The sequence below is a fragment of the Chiloscyllium plagiosum genome, unplaced genomic scaffold (genome assembly GCF_037043375.1).
Source record: "Chiloscyllium plagiosum isolate Xiang-an unplaced genomic scaffold, Cpla_swu_hap1 HiC_scaffold_2, whole genome shotgun sequence".
Taxonomy (NCBI): domain Eukaryota; kingdom Metazoa; phylum Chordata; class Chondrichthyes; order Orectolobiformes; family Hemiscylliidae; genus Chiloscyllium; species Chiloscyllium plagiosum.
In genome coordinates, this window is record NW_028270140.1 from 43529041 (window position 1) to 43550102 (window position 21062).

At 39.2% G+C, this 21062-nt stretch overlaps 1 protein-coding gene across 4 annotated transcripts in view; it reads right to left on the reverse strand.

Moving 5' to 3' along the window:
• The window catches only part of LOC122562520 (SWI/SNF-related matrix-associated actin-dependent regulator of chromatin subfamily E member 1-related-like), a 43657-nt gene extending 22803 nt beyond the window's left edge, over positions 1–20854 (reverse strand). For 2 of the 4 annotated variants that reach the window (XR_015760134.1, XM_087996377.1), the window contains exons 1-7: positions 20731–20854; positions 17759–17840; positions 15381–15504; positions 10017–10226; positions 6644–6764; positions 6366–6403; positions 1913–1994 (exon numbers count right to left, since the gene is read on the reverse strand). Coding sequence is in view for 3 of the 4 variants with exons in the window: in XM_087996377.1 (XP_087852503.1) it covers positions 1913–1994; positions 6366–6403; positions 6644–6764; positions 10017–10226; positions 15381–15504; positions 17759–17781 (598 nt within the window). In the remaining variant the exon portion in view is untranslated. The remainder of the gene's footprint in view (positions 1–1912; positions 1995–6365; positions 6404–6643; positions 6765–10016; positions 10227–15380; positions 15505–17758; positions 17841–20730) is intronic. The other 2 variants (XM_087996392.1, XM_087996386.1) reach the window with 2 other exon arrangements.
• Positions 20855–21062: the final 208 nt, after the last annotated feature.

Genomic DNA, 21062 nt, shown 5'->3' on the forward strand with positions numbered 1-21062 from the left:
CTCAATTGAGCCCACCTTCACCACATTTCCATGCAGGGCATTTCGTAACTTAATTAGTCACTGACTGAAAAACTTACTGACTTTACCTGAGCTTCTTTTGCAGATCACTTTAAATCTATGCCCTCTTGTTCCGTTATGAGCATGAACAGTTTCTCCCTATCAACTCTATACAGCCTACTCATAATTTTGAAAACCTCCATCATTTCTCCTTTTAGCCTTTTTCTCTCTCAGGAGAACAGTCTTAATAGCCAATCTCTCCTCATTGAAGTTCCTCATCCCTGAAACTATTCTTGTAAACCATTTCTGCACGCTTTCTAAAGTATTTACATTTCTATAATGGGGCACCCCTAACTGTACACAATATTCCAGCTAAGGTCTAACAAGTGTCTTGTTAACATTTACTATAATTTCCTTACTTTATGCCCCTATTAAAACAGAGGATATGGTATGCTTTACTAACTGCTCTCTCTACCTGCCCTGCAACTTTCAATGATCTATACACATATACCACCAAGGCCTGTCTGCTGCTGCATCCCCCTTAGAATATATACCCCCATTATATATTGCATTTCAAAGTTCTTCCTTCCAAAATGCATCACCACACATTCCTCGGCACTAAAATTCATTTGCCACCTACCTGCTCACTCTGCTGACTTATCCATGTCTTTCTGAAATTCGACATTGTCCTCCTGTCCAATGTACAATTCACATCTGCAAATTTTGAAATTGTCCCTTGTAGACCCAGACCTAGATTGTCTTTATTTCCTTAAAGAAACAACTTATTTTATGTCATTTTATGCTGATTAATTCCATTCAGCACAAACATTTCTCAGCAGTTCCAACAGCAAAGCTTTGGCTGGGGGTAATTTGAAGTGGAATATATGAGGAAAAGTAAGGATCCCAATACCAACCCCTGGATAGATCTTTACTCTTGTGCATAAATCCTTTTAGTGCTTCACTGGTCTCCATCACTAACTCCTCTAGTTTTACAACTGTCCCTCCTCTAATTCTCAGATCCTCTGTTTTCACACTCATATTTCAGTCCTTTTTACCCTCACTATTTGTTGAGATACCTTCAACCATTGAGATCTGATGCCCCAGGATTCCATCTCCAACTCTCCGTTAAAACTACAGATAATATGAGCCCTTTAACTACTTTGTCCTTTGGCTCAACATCCATTTTCCTTAAAGACTGCAAATGCAATGTTTGCATTCATTTTGAGAGGTCGAATGTATAATAGCAGGGATATACTGCTGATGCTGTAAAGGCTCTGGTCAGACTACATTTGGAAGTTGACAGTAGCTTTGGCCCCAGATCTAAAGAAAGGATGTGCGGACCTTGGAAGGGATGCAGAGCAGGTTTACAAGAATGCTCCCAGAATGTAGGGCTTGTCATCAGTAATGGTTGAGGACTCTCTGTCTGTACTCAGTGGAGTTTAGAAGGATATGGGGGGAATCTCACTGTCACTTACAGAATACTGAAAGACCTGGACAGAGTGAACACAGAGAGCCTAGGACCTGAGGGTACTGCCTCAGAATGAAGGGATGATTCTTTAGAACTGAAATTAGGAGGAATTTCTTCAGCCAGGGGATGGTGAAGCGGTGGAATTTATTGCCAGACATGCTGGGAGAGCCAAGTCACTAAGTGTATTTAAGACAGAGATAGATAAGTTCTTGATTAGTGAGAGGATCAAAGGTTATGAGAATGTAGGAAAATGGGACTGAAAACATATCAGCCATGATCGAATGATCAGCAGACTCGATGGGCCAAATAGCCTAATGCTGTTCCTATATCTCATGGTAGTTTTTGACATCCATGGCACTACTGAAATGCAAATTGTTTTTAACTTCAAGTATTTGAACATTTGAGCATAATCTAAAGAATGATTTTAACTCAGTCAATCCTCCATACCTTTGTTATGATCAAGAAATTCTTCTGTAAATATTGGAATATTAAACATGGACATTCTTCCTTGCTGCTCATTGTCGATCTTCTAAAGAGAAAGAATGGATAAATTAATTTGAAGAGTTTAAGGGAAAGGATGCAGTAGCTAAGTTAATTAAGAATGGCATTAGTACAACAGAGAGAGACATTACTTAAGTTCTAAAGATTAAGGTGTAAAGTCAGCTTGGTTAAAAATAAGAGATGTTAAAAAATGGTAAGATGTCAATGGTGGGAGAATTTATAAGCATTAATCACTAACAGTATTAACCACACAGAAAAACATGGTACACAGGAAAAAATAATGGGGATGTGTAAGAAAGGTACAGCAATAACAGATCTAGATGTAAATTTTATGTACTGTATTTGGTGTTGTCTCCTTCTTTAAGAAAAGGATATAAGTGCATGAGACACAGGTCAGAGCAAGTTCATTTGACTGATACCTTGGATGAGTGGTTGGCTTACGAAAAAAACTTGAACAGATTCGGTTGGTTTGCACTGCAATTTAGAATCATGTCATGCAATTTGACAGCTCATGATCTTATTGATTGATGGAATGGGAATGATGGATCAAATAGTTTGTTTCTGCCCCCAACTCTCATGCCTTCTTAAATTCATATAAATCCAATTCCTTTGCAACGGTTCTGTATATTACTCTACCTGATTCATAATGCCATGCAAAACAGTTTTCAAACTGATGACTGTACTGCACTTTCAATCTTCCAGTGCTTCTTGTACAACCACATTAGTTAGATGTTGGCTTCTTCAGAACCAAACATGTGCTACAGCTGTAAAATATGAAGCTGTAATTTCATGCATCATCCAACTCTACAAGCCCAACTTGGGGAAAAAAAGTGCTCCAGTTGATCCAGTTCTAGCTCAGCTGAGTGGGGGACAAAGACAATGGTATTAAGAGAAAAGTACCAAGACTGGATGTCTGAAACGCTGACCTTTGTGCTCTAAGATTTCATTCTGACTGTACAAAGGTCAGAACAAAGAAAGAACACTTGAGCCCTCGTCATGAACCCCTTGACTCATCAATGCCAACTCAACTTACATGGTTGCCCAAACCTTCCATGTATAGCCCTCTTCCTTTTCTTATATCAACTGATGCCAATGCATGATCCTCACACTCCAACCTTTGCTTTGACCCTCAATGCTATCCTATTCAGTAAGATAAGGCAAACTTCAGGACCCATGCTGAGATGAAATAAAAATTTACTGTTACTGTTAAGAGCCCATTCTGGGCATTTCAATTCCTTCAATATTTAAATCACTTCAAGACAAAAAAACAAGCATTATATTCACAGCTTCAAATCAAAGACTTCATAAATAGTTTGAGCTGACCAGAAGTCCAATATGAAAAGATTGTTGGAACATTCCATACAGCGGCACGGTGGCTCAGGTGGTTAGTACTGTTGCCTCACAGCACCAAGGTCACAGTTTCGAATCCAGCCTCGAGTGATTGTCTGTGTGGAGTTTACACATTCTCCCAATGTCTGCATGGGTTTCCTCCGGGTGCTCCGGTTTCCTCCCACAGTCCAAAGATGTGCATTTCAGGTGAATTGGCCAAGATAAATTGCCCGTAGTGTTAGGTGCATTAGTCAGAGGAAAATGGGTCTGGATGGGTTACTCTTCGGAGGGTCGGTATAGAGTTGTTGGGCTGAAGGGCCTGTTTCCACACTGTAGGGAATCTAATCTAATCTAATCATAAATCCTACAATAATAGCTCTCAGGCTTGTGTCAATATACAGAGTGAAATAGCAAATACTATATATTTTAAAACTGCATCTATTTGAGAGTCACGAGTCAGAGAGTCATCCCAATCTGACCTAGTCTCATTTGCCAGCAGCCAGCCCATATCCCTCAAACCCCTTCCTATTCAGATACCCACCCAGATGCTTTTGAAATGTAATTATACTTGCTTCCACCAGTCTTTTGACAGATCATTCCAATCACCAAGCACACTCTGTGTAAAAACATTTCCTGTTATGTCCTTTTTAAGTCTTTCCCTTCTCACCTTTCCCTTCTATGGCCTCTAGTTTTGGACTCCATCACCCTAGGAAAAAGATCTTGGCTATTCACCCTATCCATACCCCTCATGATTTTATAAACCTCTACAAGGTCACCCCTTCAGTCTCAGACACTCCTACAATAAAATGCCCGAGCCTATTCAGCCTGTCCCTATAGCTCAAACCTTCCAGTACCGTCAACATCCTTTAATCCTTCCTGTATCCTATCAAGATTAACAATATCCTAAAATAGTATTTCAAAACAGGCCTCACCAATGTCCTGCACAGTCACAACATACAGGACTTTCTAACTCCTGTACTTATTGTAGTGACCAATGAAGGCAAGCGTGCCAAATGCCTGTGTCATCATCCTGTCTCCCTACAACTCCACTTTCAAGGAACAATGCACCTCCATCCCTCAGTCTCCTTATTTGACAAAAGTCCCCAGGGACCAAACATTGTGTAAATCTTGCCCTGGTTTGCCTTACCAAAATGCAACAACTCACATTTAACAAAACTAAATTCTATCTGCCACTCCTTGGCCTTTGGTCCACTGGCCCATCTAATGAAGGTCCCATTGTACTCTGAGGTAACCTTCTTCACTATGCACGACAGCACCAATTTTAGTGTCAACTGCAAACTTACTAACATACTGCCTATATTCACTTCCAAATCACTTATATAAATGACAAAAAGCAGCTGACCCAGCACTGATCCATGAGGCACACCACTGGTCATAGGGCTCCAGTCTGAAAAACAATCCTCTACCAGCACTCACTCTCTCTTCTATCTTCAAGTCAATTTTGTATTTAAATTGCTACCCTCCTTGGATCCCACGTGATCCAACCTTACTAACCAGTTTACCATGCAGAACCTTGACAAAAGCTTTGCTGAAGTCCACATAGACTACATTTACTGCTCTGCCTTCATCAACCTTCTTTATCACATCTTCAAAAAAAAATTCAAACAAGTTAGTGAGACATGATTTCCCACACACAAAGCCACGCAGACTATCCGTGATTAGTCCTTACTTTTTCAAATGCATGTACATTTTGTCCCTCAGAATCCCCTCCAACAACTTATCCACCACTGATATAAGGCTCATCGTTCTATAGTAGTTCCCTGGCTCTTCCTTAAATAATGACATCACATTTGCCAACCCCCAGTCTTCTGGCACCTCACCAATGGCTATCGATGACAGGAATATCACAGCAAGAGACCCAGCAACCTTTTCCCTTCCTTCCCACAAAATTTACAGTAACACCTGATTAGGTCTGTGGATTTATTTACCATCTGATGTTTTTTAAAAAAAAAATGTAAAAAGATTTAAATCTCTGTGCTTGATATCTCCAGTAGGTTTATCCACATTTTACTCACATTCACATCTGATATGAACACTCCAATAGAGTCTTCCATGCAGCCCTAGACTTCTCCAAAAGGGTACCCTTTCTCTCCAAATATCTTCATTAAGTTTAAATCTTTTTTCAAGTGTAATGCACAACCCACTGACAAAAACTGAGTCTGTTTCAAGGCAGCTGCATTTTTGCACATTTAAAGCTGACCAGCAAAAAGAGCGGCTTCCAAACTTGGCAGGGACAGCACTTCTGGAATTGGGATCCTGGCACTATTTTGGCGAAGCTGGAGATTAGATTAGATTAGATTACTTACAGTGTGGAAACAGGCCCTTTGGCCCAAAGTCCACACCGACCCGCCGAAGCGCAACCCACCCATACCCCTACATTTACCCCTTATTACCTAACACTAAGGGCAATTTAGCATGGCCAATTCACCTAACCTGCACATCTTTGGACTGTGGGAGGAAACCGGAGCACCCGGAGGAAACCCACGCAGACACGGGGAGAACGTGCAAACTCCACACAGTCAGTCGCCTGAGTCGGGAATTGAACCCGGGTCTCTGGCGCTGTGAGGCAGCAGTGCTAACCACTGTGCCACCGTGCCGCCCACCAATCTCTCACCCTTAATGAAAATTAAATCAGTTTACTTCACAGCCACCATTGTGTATGTTCAGGTGAAAGAAAGGTTACATTTGTGCATAATCATGAAAATACATGAACTTTATTTCATTTGGACCCTTCATTTTTGAGTAAAATTAACTTGTGTTACAGAGCCATCTGGAGTCAGGTTTCTGCAGTACATTAAGCCAATTATAGCACACTTAAAGCAACTGCCTATCCCCGCTATAACTGGTGATAGCTTGTCAAAAATAAGAGCAGCTTTTCGTGTACTCCACCACTCTGGCAGGCAGTGATAATTTCTGGAGATCATTCAAGGAGTTGTTTTTCAACAAAGTATAGATACCATAAGCAACCCTCTGTTGACTAAACATTTTTTAAAGTAATCCAAATGAGCCATTTATCATAATAAAGAAATAAATTTTAAAAAGCTCTTACCTCAGCATGCATGCCATTTGACATTGAATGAGCAGATTCTGGGAAAAAAACAAGCTAATTGAGAAACACACAAGGATGAAAAAAAAGTGATCCATAAAATTTCCACCAGCATTCGTATTGTACCTTTGGGTTTTTTTTCTTTGCAATCTGACATACAATTAAAAGATACGCATCAGTAAACATCTATTTTTGGTATACTACTCACAATCCAGTTCTTCAGCAAACAAATATTTTAGTTAGTATATAATGACAATGACATAAGAAAAAAAAAGTGATACCTTTCCTTAATTTCTTTTCCTGGACAGCAATTGTGCTCATTTTATAAGCTTCAGTTTTCTGATACTCCTGCAGTTCTTTTATGTATTGCTGTTTTGCCCGTTCAGCTTCATCAAGGTAGCACTTAAAAATAAAAATTAAAAGATTTTAAAACATACATTCAAGAGTTCCAGTGATCTCATGTCTGGGAATTGCTGCTTTTAACCCGCAAGTAACAGAAAAACATTAAAGCAGTTTGTAAAGCTATTGGATGCATAGGTTGAGAATTAAACTCAAACATAAATCAGCTAAAAACAAATTGTTGCATCAACCAAACTGAATGCAAGCTGTATTACAATAAAAAAAGTGAGAAACAGCGATAGAGGGGGAGCGACTGAAGGGGAGGGAGAGAGACAGATACGCACACTGTCACATAAAGCAAGGATTGAAGCAGAGCAGGGCTAATGTCGGTTAAAAAAAAAAGAGACTAGCAAAGCTAAGAAATAATTAAACACAAGATTAAGAATTTTGAAATCAATTCATGATGAACAATAAGCAATATAGGTCAACCAGTGCAAAGAATGAATGAATGGGACTCAGTGCAAGTAAGGATAGGGACAGCAGATTTTTGGACATGCTCAAATTCACGTAAAGTGGAAAATGACAGGATGGCTAGAACAGCGGTGTTCTAGCGTAAGGGCAATGAAAGCAATGAAATTTCCAGTAGCAAGTGGAGGTAGGGTGGAGAAAAGCAAGGAGATAGATGTGGAAGTGGGCTATTTTTTGATGGGAGATTTTCAAAGGTTAGAAACTACACTCAGCATTAAATCTTATGCTGAACTTGCCAACAGTCTTGCAATGCCCAAGTTGATGATCAGAAAGGGAAATGTAACTTATGATTTCAATTGAAGCAAATGGACATCCAGCCCTATGTAAGCAGCAAAAAGCAACGTAACCTCACAGGGACAGTGAAAATGACACAGAGCAAAGAGTCAACACCATACATGTGGATCAAGACATTTTGGTTTAAGATGATAATTCTTTAAATTCAGAGTTTCTCTATTGCTGGCAATGTGAGAATTTATTGCCCATCTTTAACTGCCCTTGCAAAAGTGGAAGGTCACCTTCTGAGCCAGTGACTTAAGTTAATTGTACACCATTCTTGGAAAGGGATCCAGATTTATGACCCAGTGACATTGAAGGAACAGCAATATAGTTCCAAGTAGGAATGCAGTGTAAGTTGGAGGAGAATTTGCAGGTGACGGTGCTTTCAAGGATCCATTGACCTTGTTCTTCTCGGTGGTGTAGGTTGCAAGTTTGGAAAATGTTGTCAAAGGAGGTGAAGCAAATAGACCACACTGCTCTGACTGCCGACCAGTGCTGGAGGGGTAAATATTAAAATGGTGGGCCTAGTGTCAATCAAATGGACTGCTTTGTTCTGGATGGTATTAAGCTGTTCAAGTGTTGGAGCTGTACATATTCAGGCAAAAAGAGACTATTCTATCTCATTCCTGAATTGTGTCTTACAGATGGTAGCGAGGTTTGAGGGAGGAAGGAGGTGGGTCACTTGCAAAAGAATTCCCAGCCTATGACCTGCTCAGATAGCTGGTCCAGTTATCTGTTTAGCCAATGGGAAGACTCAGCATTTTGGTGATGTAATATTCAGAGATGGTAATGTCACTCAACTGCAAGTAGCAGTGACTAGTTTCTGTGTGGTTGGAGAAGATCAATGTCTGGTACTTCTGTTACAAATGTTATTATCATTTAATCAGCCCTAGGCCCAGGCAGTTCCTTCACTGTGAGACACAAATATCCTGCACATTGATTGCTAACGACTGCACATTCTCACCTCGAATATTATAACGGAAGAAGGTCATTCAGGTAATTTAAGCTAGGACACACCTGAGGAGCTCCATGATATCCTGGACTAAAATGATTGTTCTCCAACCACAATTATTTTCCTTTGTGCTAGAGCAACAGCAGAAAGCTTTTCCCATTTACTTCAAATGTTATAAGGGCTCCTTAATGCCATACTTGGACAAGTATTGCCTTGATATCATTAACAATCATTCTGTCCTCATCTTTGAGATTCATTTTTTTTTTGTCTATGCTTGGATGAAGGATGTAATTTTCCACATTTCTGGGTCAATGCCATGTTATAGCTGTGCAGTAAGTAGATCTGCAGCACATCTATATTACTACAGCAGAGACCATAATCTTTGCTCTACCTTATCATTTTAACCATTCTTTGATATCACGTGGAGTGAACTGAGTTGGCTGAAGGTAGAATATCTGTAATACTGAAGACCTCAGGAGAAGGCAAAGATAGATCACCCATTCAATAAGTCTGGTTGAAAATGGTTGCAAATAAATTTCCTTTTCTTTTTCACTACCACAGTGGGTGCCCACATAATTGAGGTTAGATATATGCTTGGGGGTCCCTCCTCCAATTCATAATTTGAATTATCCACCATCAATCACAACTCAATAGAGCTGAACCCAGTCCGATCCATTTGCTGTGGAGTCACTTCGCTCTACAGCATGTTGTTTTGCTGTTTTATATGCACGCAGCCCTGTGTTGTAGCTTTAGTTCATTTTTAACATACAGTGAGTGCTGTTCCTGTCAAGCTCTGCTGCACACTTTACTGAAAGAGGATTGGTTTCTATCTTAATAATCATGGTAGATGGAAATCCAAGCTAACATACTATTATGGTGGAATACAGTTCTACTGCTAAAGGTGCAAAGCACTTCATAGATATACAACTTTTTTTTCTGAATTCATTCCAATTATGATTTGGAGGTGCCCGTGTTGGACTGGGGTGTACAAAATTAAAATTTACACAACACCAGGTTATAGTCCAACAGGTTTATTTGGAAGCACTAGCTTTCGAAGCGTTGCTCCTTAATCAGGTGGTTCAACTGAAGATCAGTAATAAATGCTGGCATTGCCAAGTCTTGGTTCAACATTTGTGATATGATCTATTAAATAATTATGAAACCACTCTGATGTTAAGGCAAAGGGATTTAAAAAAAAAAGAACAAGTGTTGTAACTTCATCAGAAGCCACAACCATAAAAGATTAGATGCATTTCAACTTGCCATTCAAATAAACATCAGTTGATACTACTCTCTACCGCCTATTCCTCAGTCAATTACATACCCAAATTGCCACTGTTTATTCAATAGATTGTTCATCTATTTTACAAATCTGTTATGAAGAATTTTATTAAAAGCTTCTTGAAAATCCATACCTTCTACATGCTTCATCAACCCTTTCTGTTACTTGTTCAAAGAGTTTACTCAAGTTTCATCAAACAGTTTGCCTTTAACACTTCCAAGCTGACTGTAATACCATTAATAGGGGACAGTCAGATAATACATTAAATGCCACAAACCTGTTTATCTTCAGGTGGAAGTTTGCTCCATTCACTGCCCAAAGTTTTGGTGATTTCAGGAAAAGGTAAATCTGGCTGCTGTGCCCGCAACTGCTCACGCCGTTCATTCAAAAATCGCATATAGCCTGTCAGTGGAGCTTTGGGACCATTGGGTATATTCTTTTTTCGTTTTTTGCCCTTTGGCCAGCCTCTCTTCTTAGTCACACGCTGCTGCCAAGAATGGAAAAACATGCTTGAATTGTCAGCTTAAAATATGGCTTAAGTATTTGCTTCTTTTGTATTTTATGCTAAAGATGGAATTCTAAAAATAAATGTACAAACTTTCGATAAAAGTTGTCTGATGGAAACCGTTATAAAATGGAGGTTGATCCCCCACCGAGAACCACAACCATATCACCCAAAGGGAAATGCCTTGCTCTATAATCTGTTAAAAGGAATGTTTGAAAGGGTGCAATGCATTATTTCAGCAACTTCTAGAGTTTAAGTAAAATAAATCCCTGACATGCACTTTACAATCCACAAATGACAATTTATCTAACAAACAAAACAACTAAACTATTAACAAACCGAACAACTTCCCTCTAACTATTAACTATCACCAAACAACACAAGATTCTAATGGTATGCTGTTCCAATAAATACAAGTCCCATTTATATAACAATTGAATTTAGTCTCTCGAAATTACAGCCAGGTTTGTGTCTTCCAGAACTTTCTATCTTTTCTGCTGATCCTTCGGTCGGAATGTTTCTATGTAGATTCTTCTGTCAGAATTTGGATGGTGTGCCATGATAGCCTAGTAAATAGATGGTGCTTTCCCTAAGCACTAAGAGCTGTTATCTCTTAACAGATGGCAGTTGCGTCTCTCCCGATTTTCCAAAAGCTCTTTTATACCCTTGATAACCTGTTAATATTTTTACAAATTAGACTGGTTCTAGGTTGTCAAAACCATCAGATTTAAATTTAGAATCATAGAGATTTACAGCATGGAAAGACCCTTCGGTCCAACCCGTCCATGCCAACCAGATATCCCAACTCAATCTAGTCCCACCTGCCAGCACCCAGCCCATATGCCTCCAAACCCTTCCTATTCGTATACCCATCCAAATGCCCCTTAAATGTTGCAATTGTACCAGCCTCCACCATTTCCTCTGGCAGCTCATTCCATACAGGTACAACTCTCTGCGTGAAAATGTTGCCCCGTAGGTCTCTTTTATATTTTTCCCCTCTCACCCTAAACCTATGCCCTCTAGTTCTGGACTCCCCCACTCCAGGGAAAAGACTTTGCCTATTTATCCTATCCATGCCGCTCATAATTTTGTAAATTTTCATGAGGGCTCCCCTCATCTTTGGATGCACCAGGGAAAACAGCCCTGGCCTCCTCAGCCTCTCCCTATAGCTCAAATCCTCCAACCCTGGCAACATCCTTGTAAATCTTTTCTGAACCCTTTTAAGTTTCACAACATCTTTCCGATAGGAAGACCAGAATTGCACGCAATATTCCAACAGTGGCCGAACCAATGTCCTGTACAGCTGTAACATGACCTCCCAACTCCTGTACTCAATACTCTGACGAATAAAAGAAAGCATACCATTTGCCTTCTTCACTATCCTATCTACTGCAACTCCACTTTCAAGGAACAATGAACCTGCACTCCAAGGTCTCTTTGTTCAGCAACACTCCCTAGGACCTTACCATTAAGTGCATAAGTCCTGCTAAGATTGGTTTCCCAAAATGCAGCACCTCGCATTTATCTGAATTAAACTCCATCTGCCACTTCTCAGACCATTGGCCATCTGGTCAAGATACTGTTGTAATCTGAGGTAACCCTCTTCGCTGCCCACTACACCTCCAATTTTGGTGTCATCTGCAAACTTACTAACTGTACCTCTTATGCTCACATCCAAATCATTTATGTAAATGACAAAAAGTAGAGGACCCAGCACCAATCCTTGTGGCACTCCACTGGTCACAGGCCTCCAGTCTGAAAAACAACTCTCCACCACCACCCTCGGTCTTCTACCTTTGAGCCAGTTCTCCCTTTATTCCATGAAATCTAACTTTGCTAATCAGTCTCCCATGGGGAACCTTGTCGAACGCCTTACTGAAGTCCATATAGATCACATTTACCGCTCTGACCTCATCAATCCTCTTTGTTACTTCCTCAAAAAACTCAGTTTGGGAGACATGATTTCCCATGCACAAAACCATGTTGACTATCTCTAATCAATCCTTGCCTTTCCAAATACATGTACGTCCTGTCCCTCAGGATTCCCTCCAACAACTTGCCCACCACCAATGTCAGACTCACTGGTCTGTAGTTCCTGACTTGTCTTTATCATCCTTCTTAAACAGTGGCACCACGTTAGCCAACCTCCAGTCTTCCAGCACCTCACCTGCGACTATCGATGATACAAATATCTCAGCTAGAGGCAATTACTTCTCTAGCTTCACACAGAGTCCTAGGATACACCTGATCAGGTCCTGGGGATTTTTCCACCTTTACCCATTTCAAGACACCCAGCACTTCCTCCTCTGCAATCTGGACATTTTGCAAGATGTCACCATCTATTTCCCTACAGTCTACAATCTTCCATATCCTTTTCCACAGTAAATATTGATGCAAAATACTCATTTAGTATCTCCCCCATTTTCTGCAGCTCCACACAAAGGCCACCTCAATGATCACTGAGGGGCCTTATTCTCTCCCTAATTACCCTTTTGTCCTTAAATGTATTTGTAAAAACTCTTTGGATTTCCCTTAATTCTATTTGCCAAAGCTATCTCATGTCCCCTTTTTGCCCTCCTGATTTCTCTCTAAAGTATACTCTTACTTCATTTATACTCTACTAAGGATTCACTCGATCTGTCCGGTCTGTACCTTACATATGCTTCCTTCTTTTTCTTAAACAAACCCTCAATTTCTTTAGTCATCCAGCATTCCCTATACCTACCTTTCCTTTCACCCTGACAGGAATATACTTTCTCTGGATTTTCGTTATCTCATTTATGAAGGCTTCCCATTTTCCAGCTGTCCCTTTACCTGCAAACATCTGCCTCCAATCAGCTTTCGAAAGTTCTTGTCTAATACCATCAAAATTGGCCTCTCTCCAATTTAGAACTTCAACTTTTAGATCTGGTCTATCCTTTTCCATCATTATTTTAAATCTACCAGAATTATGGTCACTGGACCCAAAGTGCTCCCCCACTGACACCTCAGTCACCTGCCCTGCCTTATTTCCCAAGAGTAGGTCAAGTTTTGCACCTTCTCTAGTAGGTACATGCACATACCAAATCAGAAAATTGTCTTGTACACTTAAATTCCTCTCCATCTAAACCCTTAGCACTATGGCTGTCCCAGTCTATGTTTGGAAAGTTAAAATCCCCTACCATAATCACCTATTATTCTTACTGATAGCTGAGATCTCCTTACAAGTTTGATTCTCAATTTTATCCACAGTTGGGAACAACTGGTCTTTTGCTCAACAAATCCAGCACAATGGCCTGATGGGCTGTCATCCTTGTCTGCGGAGGCTGAATCCATGTGATGGAGTTAATGGTTAACTGTTAACCCATTTGGTTGAGCCTGAAAACATCATCACTGTGTAATCCAATGTGCTAAAGGGTTGAAGTAAACATCCTGACTCTCTAGTTGGTGAACAGAGCTGGAAATGCAAGCGTGCAAGAGCAAATTAAAAGAAAAAAACCTTACATTCATACAACACTCTTAAGTTGACGAAAAATCCCAAGTCACAGAAGCATTATAAAAAGAAACTCCAAGACCAAGTCACATAAAACGTTATTAGGTTAAATGACGAAAAGCTTAACAAAGCAAGTACTGTTCAAGGAATGTCTTAAATGAGGAAGGTAAGATAGAGAGGAGGGCAAGTATAAGGAAGGAATTGCAGAAGTTGGAGAATAGGTACCAAAGGGTGGAGCCATTACAATTCAGAATTCATGAGAATTGTGAGGATGGAGTAGTTGAAGACAGAGTAACAGAACAAGACAGCAAGAGATTTGACAGGGAGAGTTCAGGAAATCAGCTGAAAGCACATTGGAATAGTCATAGAGCTGGACAGCATGGGAACAGACTCTTCGATCCAACTTATCCATGCGGAGTAGATAACTTAAATAAATCTAGTCCCATTTACCAGCATTTGGCCATATCCGTCTAAACCCTTCCAGATGCCTTTAAATATTGTATTTGTACCAGCCTCCACCACTGCCTCTGGCAGCTTGTTCCATACTTGCACCGTCCTCTGTAGGAAAACATTGCCCCTTAGGTCGCTTTTAAATCTATCCCTCTCACCTTAGACCTATGCCCTCTGATTCTGGATTTGCCCAACCCAGGGAAAAGACCTTGTGTATTTACCGTATCCATGGTCCTCATGATTTTATAAACCGCTCAGCCTCCAAAACTCCAGGGAAAATAGCCCCAGACTCTCCCCAGAGCTCAAACTGTGCAACCCTGACAACATCCATGTAAATCTTTTCTGAATTCTTTCAAGTTTCAGAACATCCTTCCTATAGCATGGAGACCAGAATTGAACGCAGTATTCCAAAAGTGGCCTAACTAACGTCCTGTACAGCCACACCATGACCTCCCAACTCCTAGACTCAACACACTGACCAATAAAGGCAGACATACCAAACGCCTTCTTCACTATTGTGAATATTTGCGATTCCATTCTCAAGGAGCTATGAACCTGCATTCCAGGGTCTTTTTGTTCAGCAACACTCCCTAAGATCCAGCATCAATCCTGTGCCACACTACCGGTCACAGGCCTCTAGTCTGAAAAGCAACGCTCCACCGCCATACTCTATCTCCTAGCCTCAAGTCAGTTCTGTATCCAAAAGGCTAGTTCTCACTATATTCCATGTTGTCTAACCAGTCTAGTATGAGGATCCTTGTCAAACACCTTACTGAAGTCCATACAGATCACGTCCACTGGTCTACCCTCAACAATCCTCTTCATTACTTCTTCAAGAAACTGAATCAAGTTAGAGACACAATTTCCCACATTTGGCACAAAGTCATGTTGACTATCCTTAAGTAGTCCTTGCCTTTCCAAATATATGTCAAATCCAGATCACATGAAGATATGAGTGATGATTTCTATAACAGTTGAATTGAGCTAGGAGTGAAGTCAAGCAATGTTACAGATAAGACATATGTAACCTTAATGATGGTAGGTATAAGTGGTCAGGTGTTCACCTTCAGATCAATGTGATGAAAAAGATAGAAACAGACCATTGCCAGAACAGAGATGGGGTCAAAAGCTAGAAAATGGGCGTTTGCAAGGGAACCAAAAACAAGTAAACAAGCATATACCAAAAGAGCTGTCCTACAAATAGAATGACTTGCCTCCTCAGTTTTCTTTTCACCCCGCTTCTCATTTTTCTGTGATCCATTGTAGGTATTATGGCCTTCGGGTGATTCACCTTCATCCTGTTTTACTCCTTGTGGTGATCCTGGAGTAGTTGAGCATCTACAGAAAAAAAGTATGTTTTCAAATTCAGTGAATGATTAAGAAATGTAGTACCACATTAAAAAAATGTTGCATTGTCAAACTTGAAATAAGCTCCACTTCATAACAGTCTGCTTTTGCTTATGGGGACCATAAATGGCCTATTTAAAATTGTTTGTCTATGTCATAAATACATATTTTACACATTATTTAGAAAAGGGATAAAAATTGCAAAGAAATGCAATGACCACATACCTCAAGAAATGACAAATCAATGGTATAAATGGATAAGGAAATGGTAGTATCATAAAACCAAGCAGTCCAATTCTCAATTCACTGTTGGTAATTTATTACCAACATAAAAATTACCAACAAAGTTTCTTTCAGAAAAAGCAAAGACGTTACTCAATGACTGCTATAGTCAAAATCTGCAATGTTGCTGGGATGAGGGGTACATAGCTACCTACCTATAGTGCAATAGAAATAACTGAAATCCTGTTCCAGAGATGTGTTTCAATATCTCTGAACAGGTTCATTAGAAAATATCCATAAGTAAAAAGGCAAACAGTTGAATCCAAACAATGAAGTGTTCACACAACTGTACTCATTTCCTGATCTTGACACTGTTTCACTTTTCAGCTCCTGCACTCCCCGAACAGCAACATCTGGCTGCTGTGGTAGCAAATGTAACATCAAGACACTAATTCAACCATGCAATCAATTTAATATCACTTGCCATATTGACTCCTGAAATTTGAATACTTCTAAAAAATGATTGTGAATTTCAAACATAGGCGTGGACAATTCAATGTTTCTTTTAAATTAATTTAAAGTGAATTACTAGAAAGATACCACTAGGACACTGACAGATTCCTCATTAAAACGAAAATCAAATGCTGTGAAGCACTTACAAAGTTTGACAAAGACAATAACAAAAGCATTCTTGTAATTTAAATCCCTGGAAGACTAAAGAGGACAAGTAGTTAATTTTCAGGCTACTCATTTTCACAGGGTGATCAGTAATTCACAAACAGTAAATTAAGGAAAATCTGCTACGCTTGAGGAAATCTATACTCTTGTTTATTTGAGGTCAAACCAACAAATTAATGGAGCCACTGTTCCAAGAAACAGCTTACTGGCCTACATGAAAACAAATTAACTTTCAAATCAGGCTATTTACAAAGTATCAGAAAGTATTAAAACAGATTAGGCAGTATGAGTCAACAATAATTTATATAATCAGATCATAAAACTGACAGATAAAGAAGGGTCTTAGGAGGGGGTGACAAAAATCTTGGCCAATGAAGTAGATTTCCAAGTCATTTTTCCAAGAAGAGTTGTTTGTTTAGTAAATATGTCTGATGTAGAATCACTAAAACAAGGTCATTGTGAGAACGCACAGCAAAAAAGTTATGAAATAGAAAATCAAAACATATAACCATCACTGATAATAATAGAAACTGGCATCTATAGAGTTTTAATGTCATGAAACATCAAGGTGAAACAGATTGTAACCAAACAAAATGTGACACTGTGCCATTTAAGGAGGTTTGGTCGGACTAAATTGACTGTTTGCTTGGTCAAATAGATAGGTTTTCAACAAGAACTCTGAAGTGGAAAGAAAAGTGCTGGAATTTAGAGAAGGAATTCCAAAATTAGGCATGAAGTAGCTACTGTTAACAATGTTGGAGGAATTAAAAATCAGATATGTCAAGAGGTGTATGGTGAAGCACAGGTGGAGACAGGTAGAAAAAGATGCAGTAGGGCTGAGGGTTACAGAGATAGCAACGCATGGAGGAATCTGAAAACAAAGATGAATACTTTAAAAGTGAGACTTTGCTTAATTTGTAATCAGTGCAAGTCAGTGAGCATGGGGAGCAGGACTCAGTGCAAGTTAAGGTACAGAGAGCAATGTTTTGAACAACCTCAAGCTTGTGGAGAGTAGAAACTGCAACTGACCAAGAACACATTGAAATAGCTAAATCTGGAGGTAAGAAGGGCATAGCCTATGGTTTCAGCAACAGAGAAGTTGAGTAAGGGCAGAGTTATGTTACATTATAGAGAGATGGTCTTAGTGATGGCACAGTTGTGAATAAAACACCAAGTCTGTGATTAGTCTGAGGCAGAACTAGACAATTGTCTAAAGAGGTGGACTTTATGATATCACTGTAAACAATTGCATCCATCTTCTCAATATTCAATGGTAGGAAAGTAAGATTTTACACATAATTTGACTTGCAATTGCCCTGATATTTCCACGAACTATTGAACATACCCAGTGTCTGGTGTACCGTCCATCACTTGAGAACACACTCAATTGAGCAGGATCTGGAATAGCAGGAATTACAATAAAATGTCTAGAAGGAGAATTAAAAAAACAAGCTTTGTTATTACTTAAATGGTTAAATTTTCAAGTTAAAATTCAATCCTGTCAAGTATTCAAGTCCAAACCATTAGGTTTGGGTCACTCTTTTCAAGTACATGGAAAAGACCCACAAGAAGATTCTTACAAATCTTAAGGTTCACAACTTAATATCTTAACACAATCTTTCATTGGCACTTAAAAAAAAAGAGTAAATTAACTAGACCTTTGGACAGGTACATGAATAGGAAAGGTTTAGAAGGATATGGGCCAAATGGGACTAGTTTGGGAAACTTGGTTGTATTGGATAGGTTGGACCAAAAGGTCTATATCCAAGCTGTATGATTCTATAACTCTATTTAGTGTACAAATGCTCCCTTTAGTTTTCTTTCAGGGTATGCAACCTGTTTGATGAACTGTTCACTCTTTTTAAGGTCATTGTGAGAACGCACAGCAAAAAAGTTATGAAATAGAAAATCAAAACATATAACCATCACTGATAATAATAGAAACTGGCATCTATAGAGTTTTAATGTCATGAAACATCAAGGTGAAACAGATTGTAACACAATCTTTCATTGGCGCTTAAAAAAAAGAGTAAATTTACTAGACCTTTGGACAGGTACATGAATAGGAAAGGTTTAGAAGGATCTATACGCTTAGGTATAGATCTGTACACCTTAAAGGCTTTACTCTTGGTCCGTGGCCAGCTTATTCCCTCACTGCTTACGCTAATGTACAACCAGGTACCTGTGCTGCTTGGATGAAAAGTTGCTTCCAGTTTTTGACAAAATGCTTGCAATTTCACATAATCAAACCTTCTGGTCTTCCTGTTTGCCAAACAACTAAAACCAGTCAGCCTCAGTAAAAAATGTGGAAATGGGTGTTAACATCAAGATAAGGCAAAATAGATTTCAAAATAACCTGTTATGATTGGTCTTTTTAAAATGTCAGATTGTTTATGAAATTCATGCTAAACTCTCAAAAAAAATTCCTGTACAAGACTGTTATCAACATATTGGCTGCAAATACATAAACAATTTGTCAGTGGAAAAAATAACTTCCATTGACATGAGAATTCTTTTCTGCATAACTCTCTAGTGTGTAGAAAGCTGTTGAGGTGCATGTGTATCTCTCTCAAAACAAATATGATTAATAGAACCTTCCAAATCCTCAACTCTACTCCCCAGATGAACATAGACAGCTGGAGCATGACCAATCCCCTTCCACATTCCACACCACCTTTAAAAATTTATTGCCATTCTTTCCTCATGGCTAGATCAATTGCCAGGAATTTAGTGGCTAGCTGTAATGTAAGTACACCTACACCTTACAGACTATAAGTAGCTCAAGGTGATCCACCACCAGCTTCTCAAGGGTTATTCAGGATGGCCAATAAATCAGCTAACAAATCCAAATCCAATTATCAGGGTGCAGGAAGTTCGAAGGGGATGCAAGAAGAAATCTTTCTAACATATAACAGCTAACTTAAGGGATAAATTTTGTGATCTATCCCTAACCAAATGATGTGATTCTTACAGATTTTAATTGTGTGAAGAAACATGACTACTCAAATGTAGTGAGTACAAAAAAGGACAATTTGATTGATTGGTTTTGATGCATCAACCCGAAAAGTTAACTGATTTCTCTCCACAGATGGTGCTAGACCTGCTCAGCCTTTCTACTAATTTCTATTTTTGTCTCTGATTTATAGCATTCACAGTTCTTTCAATCTTTATTTGGCTTTGACGTATTGTCTGTTTAACAAGAAGCATCAAAAGATTCTGATAAACCTGAAGAGTCTTTAAACCTTTTTTTAAAAAAGAATCTTTCACAATCCCAGGATATCCCAAAAAAAACTTTCAGACAATGTACTGTGTGTGGACACTTATAGGAAACATGGCAACAAATTGGTAAATAACAAGCATTCACAAAGAACAATGAGTTAATACTTTAATACACAACGCCTTGAGAGATGACACCATAGATAGATCACATTGATAAATGATACAAAGTAATTCTCTTGCTAAATATATTGAAAAGTTAAACAAACAACCATATATAGTACCAAGTAATACTATTTTGAAGGCATGATCATTGTATACCTAATGACTACTCATAGATGGCAGTGTTTCCTTTGGAAGGGTCTCTTGATATATGCAAAATAGCCTATACATTTGGCTATATTGCTGATGCATGGACTATAACTATGCTTTTTGAAAGTTGTAACATTATATTACTATTCATTCAAGAGTTGTCTTTATATACATTTCACCATGTCTTAAACATTATATGGTAATATACCATTATAGCATTGGTATATACACTAAAGCTTGTACATTTGAAGCAGTACTTCATGCACTAACACAAGATTAACATGTTGCCATGATAACTCTATTAACTGTTTTACAATACACTGCACACTAAACATTCTTATATTCCTATTTCACATACTGTAATGTGTACGTCGTTACATTTACACCACTGTTAAACCACACTTTAGCAGTTGCTCTTCTGTAGGCTACTGTATAGATTAAGCATGTTTATATAGTTACATATAATTATAGTTATATTCGCGCTAATACAGTATTAATATAATGTAGGTTGCAATGATTTATACAGGAAAGCTGCATCCTTGTAAGTTTTGTTGTGATAAAGAGGGTTTAGGTACATTCTATATATTTAATGTACATATTGCTATTATACACAATACATTTATGCATTTGCATACATTGCAATGTTAGATGCCCTATAAGTTGGGGCATGTTTTAAGTGCTGTTGTGCTATTTACACCATAACTGCACATGTGTTACATTCACTATAATGCACTATTTTAATGCACCTCCCTGCGCTACACATACTTCAGTCTTGTGCCTGTTACTCACAGTGACTCTCCGAGTCCCCAGGCCGGCCTGTGCGGCGCTGTTGATGTTATTTTTTTACCGGTCTTTTCTGTTTAAATCCATCCGTAAACAACACAACGACGTCGCAGCCCTAGCCGAGTGTTTTACTTCCGCCGGACCGGAAGGCGGGCACCACAAGGTCACGCACGCTGTTCGTCCTGGCCGGAGCAGAGCGGCTCACGTGCGCCACCGGCGGCTGGAGGACTCCAACAATGCAGCAACGCCTCAGCCTGTGGGCTGTATTGCAATGCCTGAGAGGGTGACTCCGGATCCTAAAGCCTCCCCTCACACTAGTGTTTGCAACACATTGCACA